The sequence below is a fragment of the Solea senegalensis genome, linkage group LG11 (genome assembly GCF_019176455.1).
Source record: "Solea senegalensis isolate Sse05_10M linkage group LG11, IFAPA_SoseM_1, whole genome shotgun sequence".
In the NCBI taxonomy this organism is placed as follows: Eukaryota; Metazoa; Chordata; class Actinopteri; order Pleuronectiformes; family Soleidae; genus Solea; species Solea senegalensis.
Window position 1 is genome coordinate 9,272,104 of NC_058031.1, and position 12,563 is coordinate 9,284,666.

A 12,563-nucleotide genomic window follows, 5' to 3' on the forward strand; every position below is an offset into this window, starting at 1 on the left:
GCAAAGGAAGCTTATACACACACACACACACACACACACACACACACACACACACAGAAATGAGATCAGTGGAAACTCACTGCTTTTGAATCACCTTGAAAGAAATAGTTGGACATTTGGGTAAAAACTTTAGACAGGTGAGAATATGAATGTCTCGGTCATAAAAAAATACAGAGCTTGAGGCAGGAGGGAAACCGTTTAGCTTAGCATAACAGCTGCGGGACATACACATTTGTTTTAAAGTTTGCAAATGAACATCTAGCAGCTCAGTTTTTATCCACACACACAGTGAAATAGAACCAACAGCGTATGGTTTGGTGTGGAGGTATAGTTTAAAGTAATTATTTATTGGCCAACCAGGAGCAGTAACTACAGGACATAACTCCCTCTGTAATTATCATTTATGCTAAGCTAGGCTAAGTGCTTCCTGACTCCACTTTTGTACTCGTCTTACAAACGTGACCACAGTCTCATTTCACTTTTAGCAACACAACATTAAGTCCTTCCAGATAAATAATAATCTATTACACAACAACAACGACAAGAAAAGAACAACAACAACAACAACAACAACACAGAATATTTTCTGTACAAATCATTTTAAATTGATGAACCTTTTTTTTTTAATTTGTAATAAGTAGTGTTCCTTCTATACAGCTAAGACATAAAACCCAGTGCAAAAGAACATTTCATAGTCTCAGTTTTTCCCTCATATACTGTCCAGGAGGGATAGCATCTACTGTGTATCGCTACATCAAATCAAAGTCTCCAAAAAAATCATAATATCCTGCACTTGGATCATTTAATGTGGAACCATTTGTACTTCGAGTGGCTTCCTGCCAATATCTGCGAGCAGCCGATGTCGTTAATGACGGCGTCTTTAATTATCTGTAATTTGCTGAAATTAAATTGAAGGGTTGTTTTAGCTTTGTTGAAACGGGTGATATGTTTATTAGGGCAGAGAGGCTTCACTGGTCAAAAAGAATGGACTTCAAAATATCATGTTTGCCCAGAAACGAGGCAACTTAAAACTTACAGAATTTGGCATGGAGTTTGACATGAGGCCCCTGTAATGGACTGAGATAGAGAGGGAACAGTATTTATCACAGACAGAAAAAAAAAACTGGTAAAGCACCCTGATAGTTTGTGGGAGACATCAGTGGTCTGCTCTGATTCTGAGGCCAAGGGTTTCCCAACACCATTATACTGTATGTGGAGGCTGGATCAAGTCTCTCCCATCAAGTCTTTGTTTCTTTCTGTCCATCTACCAAGTTTGTCCTTCATTGTGCTTCATGATTTTTCAGATAAATTCATTCAGTTCATTGGAGATGAATATTTGGCCACTCCTGAGATGAGGTGTCACAAAATAACGTGAGATATTCTTCAGAGTCATCACAGGTTTTCCTGATGACCATAGTATGCACTTGGTTTGTGTAATCTTCCTGCAAATGTACTGTCACACCTGTAATCTAATCCAATGCCCCCACTCATAGACCCAATTTTTCACATCACAACATAAAGCCATCTGTATTGGCCAAGAAACCAGTGGTAGCTAATTTTGCAGTTGCTCAGGAAAATCCAAAAACCTGCTGTGAAAGATTCTCCATGCAAAATTGCCAGTGGCTGATATTCAAAACGTGGCCCCAAAGAAAATCCGACAAAAGATATTGTGTGTGATTGTTGTGCACATGGTGTGAGCTTCATCTATACCAGTAATGTTTTTTTTTCCAGTTAACACATTTTAGCTCAATGCTGCCCGAGCAACAGCAAGCATTTGTAAAAGAATAAACTAATAATAACACTTTATTTACAATAATTGTTAGCGCATGTACAACAAATGGAACTTTTCAAATCACAGTGGAAATCCATGAGGGAACTGCATGACAATGATTGGGCCAAGTCAAAACTCCAGCAAAGGTGTATGTTTTCTCCCTATCATGCACAGCAGTGATTCAGATGAACCAAATTGTATTCACAGAGGTACATACTGTCTGAGATAAATCAACCATTTTATCCAGTGATACAGGCACTGTAATAGACAGCACTACTGGCATCAGAAAGAGCAGATATAAGAGGACTGCTCCCTTCATCACACCCACTTGCACCACTCAGAATGCTACTGACATCCCTGTTCATGGCACTGCCGATACTGCTACTCATGCTACAACCACCCAGCATCTTTGACCCAACACCAAGTCCAAAGGCCTCCTCCCGATTCCTACCGATATTCACATACTGGTCGAATTCATGTCTGTCTACCCCAGACCAAAGCTCAGCAGAGGAAGACCCCAAATGGCTAGCAGACTCAGAGTTTGAAGGGTCTAAGTGAACAGGGGTAAGAAAGGTTGATGAGGGGACAGAAGAAGAGCAGGAAGAGGGAGAGGATTCAGGAGGAGGGGAAAGCTGACCGAGGGGAGATGGGGCGAAATGGGAAGCATTTGGGTTGCCATTCACATACATCTGACTGAAGTAGCCACCATGCGCCGTGCTTAGGGGCGCTTGATGGCATTTTATTGACTCAGAGAGGTTGATAGAGGCCTGGGTGAAGGAAGCAGAGGAGGGGGAGGTGGTAAGAGTTGGTTGGCACTTAACATCACTTCTTAAGGCAATATGGTGACCGGAGGCATGAGTGGGATTCAACCTGGAGTTGACCGAATTTCCCAAAGCCGAAGTGACAGAGCTCATGCTCGAGGTCATGTTTGACTCGGCGGAGTTCATCCTCGAGTCAATTCTGGAGTTTCTACCTGGACTCAAAGTGAAATTCATATTTGTGCTTAAACTGGCACCGGCACTCATTCCTGGACCCTGACTGTGTGTTGCTGCACTGTGTATGGAGTTGTGGTGATTGTGGTTGTTGTAGTGAGGGCTGTAGTGTTGGTTATGAGGGTGAAGGTGGTGGTGGTGGTGATGGTGGTGGTACCCACTCCAACCTCCCATCCCTCCTTCCTCTTGTATATGTTGGGGGAAAAACACTGATTCCCCAGTTCCATCTTCCAGAACATCCAGTGGGGACATCTCTGGGGTGGGCAGACCATAGCTTTCCAACTCTGGGTGTCCCAGAGCCTGGAGGTCTCTGAAGTGCCCCAGAGAGGGCAGCAGGTGGTTAGGGTGGTGGTGGTGATGTTGAGGGTGAGTGCCCGGATGTCCATATGCAGAACCTCCACCGTCCACACCCAAGGGGTTGATGCCTGGTCCCAATCCAAGGCCTGCTGCACCACCCTGGGCTAGGCTGTGAAGCAGAATCCCCGGTTCAACCCGCTTGAGTTTTTTGGTGGTCTTTTTTCGGCGAGGTCTGTACTTGTAGTTTGGGTGATCCTGGAGGTGCTGCACTCGGAGTCGCTCCGCTTCCTCCACAAATGGTCGCTTGTCTGGGGCACTCAGGGCCTTCCATGACTGACCTGGAAGGTGTTAAGAAGACTAAATTAAATTGAATTATAAACAGTGTTATGTTGTTTAGGTACACTGGCCTCGTCAATATTGTCTGCGTTAGGCATGATTCATTTAATTACTATTTCCTTGATTAATGAAGTAACACTACTTCATGTCTACCGCATGCCATGAAGGAGTTAAAAATTCACTGACATATTTTTCCAACCTATAACAACTGAATAAAACCATGAGGTATTCAGTTCACTTGAACTATAACAACTTTAAAAAGTTCACATTTATAGAACAGGAACCAGATATTTTTGCTTAAAATACCAGTACCTAAAAACCAAAATTGCCCGTCAGTCAACTAATTGATTATTTGATGAATTGTTATTGCATTCACAATCAAAGCTAAAACAAGAACTGCTGATTTAGCTGTGACGGTTATATGAAGAACAATGTTTTATGTCTAAAACAGAAACCATAAGTTAACGTTTCTCTACATGTCTGTCTGTTCAGTCTGAAAAAACAATGTTGATCATTCAATCTATGAGGCATCCCACATTGTTTAATTTTGTGGTTATACGAAATGTCACGGCATTTACATGAAGTGGTTACATGCGTATTCCTGTCATGCCAGCAGCCTTGAGACTTTTTTCAGAAACATTATGGTGCTTATTAAAGGTGGTGTTGAAAATCTGAAGCTGCAGATGAGTTGCTGTGACACTGTTAATTCTCACTGTTAGTGTGACACCCTCTCTATTAACAGCTTGTAAAAGCTGTGTCACCTCGTAAAATGATTTCTAACATCAACAAAAAATGTGTTTTAGGAAAACATCTCAATGTGATTAACTTATTCAAATTATTATAATTTGACTATTTATTGGGAAGCAGATGTGGAAAACAGATGGGGGGAAAAAAAATATTAACTGCATATGAAGAAGAATATCAGTAATTCACCGTTACCTTGGAGCGCTGACCCCATGTTGGCTTCTGTTCAGAATCTTTTACATAAAACGCCCCCCTGCTTAGTTTAAAGGCGGTCATAAATCGACTAAAGTTCCCTCACTCAAGGAGAACAGCAGCTATGGTTGGCTCGGGTTCATCTCGGTTAGAGTGTAGTCCACATTTTGAGAGAACTGTGGAGTTTGGAAACATAATGAGCACATTGACGGACAGTGGAGAAGTGATTTATACTCCACCGATGGTTTTGAGATAATTCACTACTGCGCTTTCACTGAGAAAATCTTCAATAACCTTTCAAAGGGCCAGTCTGACGTGCAGAAGATTTAGGCAGTACATTTAAGTTTTGAATCTACAATGTATAAAGTGAAAGTGGGCAGCTGTTCTACATCATAATTCATCATATATGGTAGTTACATAGGTACATGCATAACACATCAAACCTGGCAATCAAGAGAGGTTGTGATCAGCATATACTCCGTCTGTAACTTCACGGTAATAAAGCATAATATTGTATAATAATGTACGTCACCTGTGAATGAATACATACTTTCAAAAAAACTCAAGGTATTGATTTCAATTGTCAAAATGAAGTACAATAGATGTTTTCAGGCAATAAAAATGTGTATTTCAGGGGATCTTGAAGATAGTTTGAAGGAATTCCTAACATTATGCTTTTTAAGATATTATGGGCTATAAAAGGCTCAACATTGGGTGGAGATTGTTCCACTCAGGAAATGCTGATCAAATCAAAACCTCTCAAATATCCAGTCAAAAAACGCAAACGTGAAATGAACTAAATAAGAGTTTTGAGGATCTAAGCCGTGCTTTTGAAAGCCTTGGCCTTCATGTGGTAGATTTCACAATGTATTCATAAAAATGAATTGCCTGTAGGTTAAAAAGTAGCAAACCCTGACAGGATTTCATTTGGCATTTGTTGAAAAAGTCTTGATGCACAGAAACAATTCAAAAGGCTAGTTGTCCGGATGAGACTAACTCTTACCGAGCATCTTGCTGAGCACAGCATTGTGCAGGTCAGGGTTTTGCAGGGCCAGTCTCTTCCTCTCATCTTTGGCCCACACCATAAAAGCATTCATGGGTCTGCGAATCCTCTGCTCACCCCCCACGGCCTTCCCATCTGCCGAGCCAACCGACACACCTCCTGCTTGGTTCAGGTCTGGGCTCTGTCCACCTGAACTGGGCGTGATAGAAATCCTTGGTTCCGTTCTCCTCATGCTCCCGTGTCCAAGGCCATCAGGAGAACTGCAGTCCCCAGAGAGGTTCTGTTCAAAACCCATCTCAGGATCAGAAGTTGGACTTGGGGTTCTGGATGTCCAGGGGCCCCTGAGAGACACCTGGGCTGGGTGCAGAAGAGTCTCTCTAAACAACCTGGCCTCAGTTAAATTCATCCCAGAAGTGGGAATTGGTTCAACTTTTAGTCCAAGTGTAATTCTGCAAACGTCTGTCTCGGTTTGTTGGGTTGCAAAGTTCTGGAAAGAATTTGTGCCTCAAAGTTTTTCAGATGACAAAGACACACAGCAAAAGTGGAATTTGATGGATATGGAGCAGAAATTCCAAAGCAAAGCATCGAGATCTGAGAGGAGGGAGAATGAGAGAAAGAAAGAGAAAACAAACAAGTTGTGGTGCAGGATATTCCCCCTGAAAATGATCCGCAGTGACTCTGCCTCTTTCTCTTAGTTTTTTTTCTTTTTTTCTCAAAAGACAACAGTTCTGTTTGGAGTGTGCGGTGCAGCGGTTTGTCCAAAGCTCAATTCCCGTCCGTCACTCAGGCTGTCCGACTCACTGTCTCTCTGTCTGTCTGCTCTGTCTGAAACTTTTGAAATTTGTGGCCAGACATAACCGACCCACACTGTGTATATATACCCCGCCCTGACCAATCAGATAAATATGTAGTTGGGGATTTAACCAATGAGATGCCAGGTGGGTGCGAGGGGAAGGAATGAGTGTGCGTGGGAGACAGGGCAAAGAAGATGGGGTAAATGTTGCCTCTCCCTCTTTCCTCCTCTGTGACTCCCTCTTTCCTCGTCTGCCCCCCCACAACACACACACACACGCACACCCACGCGCACCCTGTCCGCCTATACAGGGAGATGTAATCAGAGAGGTTCCATTGTTTCTGCCCAACTGAGAGTGAAGCTCAGCACACACACATACACACACACACACACACACACACACACATGCAGACACACGCAGACACACACAGACTTCATGAAATAGTCAACACATTTATAAATATGTTTGCACACAAAAGAGAGACAAAATATTAATACACATGGACATAGTGAGTGTTTCAATACGAGTGTGTTTGTGTGTGTGTGTTTGTGTATTTGAGGGCAGAACTGTGGTACAACAGCTAACCACAGTTCCAACCAGCGCAGTTAGTGGGTGAACTTAACAACAAGTCATAGGGGGTGGGTTGATGGGCGTTGGGGGAGGGAGGTGTAAACAGGGCTGGCCATTCTGTAACCCGAAAGAAAAAAATTATAAAACGTAACCAGTTGCTTATAAAAGATATTTAGAAGTTTTGTTTGAAAAGATTAACTGATAAATCAGTCGAGAGTGAGAGTTCCTTGGTTCAGTTTTACTGCATTTCTCTGGTAGCAGTCACTGAGAATTAAACATTGGTGACAAAATTGATTCTAGAAGTTTTATTTAGACCTATTGTAATTTTATTTGGTTTTTATACTAAGTTAAACTGCACGAGATGAACTGAGGCAAAGTCACATCGCAGGTTTTGTGTTTTACATAAACACATTCTCATTGTACAATGGATTGAGACGTGGGGCATTCATGTTCTGGTCAGGGAAGGGAAATCCAAAACATGACAGTGTTGCCTTCTTGAGCTGGAGGAAAATTGATGGCAGAGGATGCAATACAAACAATTATGAGTTGCTAGGATTTTGGCAGCTCATTAGATGAAGCGTTTTTGCTGTTGCAATGCAAACTACGTTCTCTGTCTCAGCAAATGACACAGATACTGAGCTCAAATTGTCAAGTGAACATGAAAGAAGAGACTGTTGCTTTCAATATTATAAATATTATATTGGCTTGGTCTTAGTCCATCTGCCAAGGACATGTTGCCCTCCCCCTTTCCTCCATCACAAAATAATTACCCCCTGCATGCACACTCACATATGGAGCCCCTTTAGGGTCAGGCTGGGAAAGTTTTAAGAGTGAACTTTTGCATTCCCTTGCAATAACGTTTGTGTTCCTTCCCTCCCCAGTGCTCAACGGTGCTCTCTGGCTTTCCCCGCGCTTCAGGTGGCCCTGCCTGGCTGTGTATGGCACTTACATTTGCTCATGCAATTGTGAGACCTCCCCAGACACCCACAGCCCCCTGCTCCAGGCCAGCACTCATACTCCAGCCAGAGCTCCACAGTCCCATGTCCACGCCATTAAAAAAAACAGCCCGTTGTCATTCCCAGAGAATCATATAGCACCGCTCTGTCACTGTCCCTCAGTGTGGCCTGACAGATGCAAAAGGTATCCCCTCCTTGTCTGAAAAAGACACACCGGGCAGCACATATATCTCGACTTGCCTCGGCACAGTACTGTTATTTTGCGTTTCTACAAGAATAAAGGCAAACAGTGCCAAACTGTAGATCAGTTAAAAAGGCTTAACCCTAAAAATGAATCTCAATTACCAGGGAAATGTCTAAAATCTCAATATTTAGCAGAGGAGTCTGGTGTATTTAGCGAAAGCACTGCTGATATCGCAAGATCGTGAGCCACATCACAAACCCTGCTGCTGTATTTCAATCCCGTGACTGTGTCAGACAGAGTCTGTGCTCCAGTCAAGGAGGAAGTATTGAACAAATAGTAGTAATTAATTGATTCTAGTGATTCAGTCACACTGAAAACAACTGCTTTACAAGTCACTAGTCACTCGTTTGTGTGCGTCGCCTGTAAAACCAAGTCACAGCAGTTTCATGCAGCCGTCTGGTGATGACTCCACCCACGTTGAGTAGGTACTATTTTGTAGTGGAAAACCAAACTAAACCGTGCTGAGGCGAGCTGGGACCATAGGTGGAAAAGGGGCTTTAAATGCTCTGCAGCTACCGTCCTAACCTTAAACTCAGGCCTATCCTGGCCCTAACCCTAAAGGCCCTGGTATACTTCAAAGTGTGTCATCAACACTCAGGGTGCATGTGCAGCCCAGATTTTGGAAGTGCGTGCAAAGAACGCATTGGGTGCGTGTGGACAGCACATGCGCAAACTGAACTTCCACCCCACTGGTAGGTGTAGTAATCAAGCCCCGCTCACCAAGCACAAAAATCATTTCAACAGAAGAAGTAGTCGCCAAGGATAGTTATCCAAGACTCGACCCTCGAACCTGTTAACACCCCGACTCCCCTGCCCGACGGGCCTTGTGAGCGGCTCGAACCTCGACGTGTCCGAGGGAGCTGTAGCATCGTTCTCTTCTTCTTTGGTGGGAATGTGTCCTATTCCCTGGGTCCAGACTTGTACTTGCACTGTGGCAAGCGTGGTTGGTGCACGGAAGTATACCACAGGCTTAACTACAATTGGTTAAGGTGTTGAAAAAACAGCCCCGTTTCCCCAAAAATGACACAACTACACTGCCTATTACATTTTAGGGATGCACTGATACTGATACCAGTATCGGGTATCGAGTTTGATGCTGCAATCATGTAATCGGATTTGTATTCGTAAAACTACTCCGATACCACTGCACCAGATACCACTTCAAATTAAATTTGTTTTCAATTTTTTTTTGCCGTTATGGTATTATTAAGTACTCAGAACTCATTACCGGCAAAAATGAGAAAAGAAAGTGGTATTGGTGCATCCCTATTACATTTTGTAAATCCCTATTACATTTTTTTTTTTTTTTAAATAATCGTTTTAGTTAACCCAGATTACATTTGTTTTTAGTATTTTGCTTTACAAAAGTAGCTCCTTGGAAAACATAATTGAGAATGCAGTTCAGTCATGTGTAAACGTATTTTTTTAGGTGATAAGGATGCACTAAAAGTAAGTTTGTGCCCTGTTTATAGCTCAGCTATAAACTTAATTGAGCTTCACTCGTTTGGCTGCTGACAGTACTCTCGGTCAAGCACAGTAGCACGCAAATTTAGCACGTAAGCAAAGATTTTATTGTGTTGAACCATTGTAGTAGAAGTGACAGTTTAAACCTGTACTTTAAAGTCTAAAGGTCACAGCATATCCTCTGTGGGCCAAGAATCTGTGTGAAATTTCATGGAAACCACTGTCAAACATGAAAAAGACACGGAGGTTGCTATTTCAATATTGGTATTGACCTGTCAGCAAAAGGAAAGACATCCCAGCTTTCTTACATTCACCTTGTCTGATGTTTTTATATCAGGATACCACAGAGTGTGTGTTTGCGTGTGCGCGCATGTGTGTTTGCAAGAGACACCACACCTTTGCCACAGAGGAAATTTGGCAGCAACTCCAGACTTTGTGGCGAGAAAGAAAAGAGAGAAAGGAGGGACAACGACATGGCACATGGAGGGACATTTTTCCTTACAGCATCTGATAGTACACACACACACACACACACACACACACACACGCAAACAAATGCACACCAACATTCTAGACAAGAAACCAAGACACAATGGCATCGTAATGGGTGTGTTTACTGGTGTGTGTGTGTGGGAGAGGTCATGTTCACACACTGTTCTATTTTCGAATGCGCTCAAGGAGGGAAGTGTGTGTGATGATGGATAGGGCACACACACATACACCCCGTTAACACAGGTCACTGCGGGAATCCCCCAGCTCTGTCACCCACTGACACACACACACACAAACACACACTTGCATAACGCACAAACTCCACAGAGCAGACACAAGAAACGTGTAACACACGTGTTTTGTACGCACTTTGAAAGTTAGACATTGTGAGCAGCACTTTAACATACGTGTATTTTCATGATAATTTTAATTTTCTAAGCTAACATAATACAGACAAAAACATTCTGCAAAGTCAGCTAAAGAGAAAAGTGTGAATCACTTTTCATTGCCTTCATACAAAATGCAACAACAAAATCCATGAACTCTTTTCTCAGTCAGAGTCCACCACCTGCAAAGCAATACTTTTGGTGCACACTATTCAAATACTAATACACTTTGTTCAAAACTGTTAAAAACCCAATCAAAACAAAACGTGGAATACTTTCATTGTTGACATGGTAATTCAGAATTCAGGAGTGTGCTAAGAGAGACTGTGTTCACTTCCTGAGTGGGACTTGTTGCCAGGTTTGTGTACTGTATGAATTACCTTGAGACATGCGCGATGTGTTTTGTTGGTGAGAAAGAGTTTTGGAGGTGAGATGAACCGTTTCGCTAAGATGCATGTTGATAATGCAGGCTGCAAGCAGCTTCTTCAGCAATGACCAATACTTGTTAGCAACTGAAAGAAAACCTATAACTTATACCTTAACTTGCATGTAAAACTGATGCATGTGTTACAGGTTGGTATAAACAGAAATTTGAAAATGAATCTGGTCATCTAAATCCTGTTTTTAAGTTTAGCATGCTACCATTAAGCAGAAAATCCTACTTATATCAAACCTTTGACTTGATGGTGCTGCATGAAAAGATAAAGGAATCGCCTAAACAGCTTTGCGTTAGAGAAAACTTTAAGGGATCATCAAATTGGTTGGATTCATCATCCTGCAGCCACACCTGTCTGCACAAAATGTAATGGAAATCCAGCCGCTAGTTGTTGAGGTTTATGACCAAAGCGGTGAACCAGCAGAATGACACTTCAACTGCCATCCAAAGAGCCAATGCCACCAGCCTAGTTACTACTCACATGTCTCCATAAAGACGCATGTGTGGCCTTCTGTAAATAACATAACAGTTGGGTGCACAAAGCTATGTTAGACAACATTAAGTTTATTTTTAAGAGTCTGATTGGTTGAATGTTGCTGACACTACGCAAATAAAACTTGTTAAATATTTTGTCGTCAAGTCTTCAGGCACCAAGGCGTGTTTCACAATCCCATGAAACTCCTTCTAAAGCCACTGTACAATTCAAAAGATGCTGCTCAATGAGATAATGAGTTTGTTTGGGTTTTTTTGGAATTTTGCTTGAGATGCCTCCATGGTCATTTATGTGTGATGTTTTATGATCTAAAAATACATGGGTGTGATTGAGAAAATTACCCGTATTTTCCCCCTGAATTTCCCTTGAACTGGAGGTTTATACAAACCTTTACTTGCTGGGTTGGGTTGGTGTTTTCTAAAACTCTGAATAATTTCATAAATGTCGGTCTATGTGCAAAGATTGGTTTGTTTTTCCAAACTGTTGTTAAGGCTGACAATTAACATCTTATTTTCCACTTTTGGAGACCCACAGTAACAGCATTGAAACATTTGGAGCTCAAACTTTGTGAGGTTGTGACAGATACTTTTGACTGTGTTGAAACTATAAGAATTGATTGCTAAATTGAGTAAATGTAGTAACCTGTCACAGATTATTCACTCGTTCATTCATTATGTTTGCTTTTGTCACCGTCTTATCATTTCATTCATAGCACACTGACACTTGCCCTGCAGTATCCCCAGTCCATGACTCTAAATGTCAGCAAAGCCATTGTTTCCTAAAAAAACAGCAAACAAAATCATAAAAAAACTGGAACAGGAATCATTAATGCCTATTTACAACAGAAGAACCACAACAAAAGTAACACGGCCAATATGGTCACTGACCATCAGGCTGGAGATACAGATCAGACTTTCAGAACTAAAACCTGCTCCACACTAGAGGATTTGCAAATATGACTTGATTTTAAAAACATGGGAGACCACAGACACAAGGAACTTGGTAAACAATTTTCAATGTTTTAATCCTGAGAAAGCACAGACGATGCAGTGAAGACACAGGACCACACACTTGGCGCTTAATCAAACGATTTCAGGGAGGAGATTCCAGGGATTTGGGGATCTCACAGTAACTTGCATGATTTAACGTGATGTCAGATTATAAACAGACATGGAGGTGGACTGTCGGCGGCGTCAAGTTAATAGCTGTGTGTGTGCAATTTTTTTGTGCTGAGAAACGCAAAAAACTGTAGATGTAGTCATGGCTGGGAAGATGGAATCAACTTGGCTTGTACAAGTTACGACTGTAAACAAAAGTACGCAACATCCGTTTCCTGGTCAATTTGCTCTCATTGGTTGTTGCCGGGTTCTGATCATGCCCAATTGCATCCAAC

At 42.1% G+C, this 12,563-nt stretch overlaps 1 protein-coding gene across 1 annotated transcript; it reads right to left on the reverse strand.

The window, feature by feature from the left end:
* Positions 1 to 318: 318 nt before the first annotated feature.
* sox18 (SRY-box transcription factor 18) lies at positions 319 to 6,181 on the reverse strand. Its single transcript, XM_044039248.1, has 2 exons — positions 5,336 to 6,181; positions 319 to 3,398 (listed from the first exon to the last, which is right to left on the reverse strand). The coding sequence occupies exons 1-2, from the start codon at positions 5,739 to 5,741 to the stop codon at positions 2,011 to 2,013; spliced, it is 1,794 nt and encodes a 597-aa protein (XP_043895183.1). The 5' UTR covers positions 5,742 to 6,181; the 3' UTR covers positions 319 to 2,010.
* Between the last annotated feature and the right edge of the window lie 6,382 nt (positions 6,182 to 12,563).

Excerpts from the sequence above, each read along its gene's own strand:
- sox18 (XM_044039248.1), bottom strand. The coding sequence starts at position 5,741 with ATGAATTTAACTGAGGCCAGGTTGTTTAGAGAGACTCTTCTGCACCCA. Across the intron at positions 3,399-5,335 it reads TGTGCTCAGCAAGATGCTCG|GTCAGTCATGGAAGGCCCTG; the intron begins GTAAGAGTTAGT and ends AACACCTTCCAG.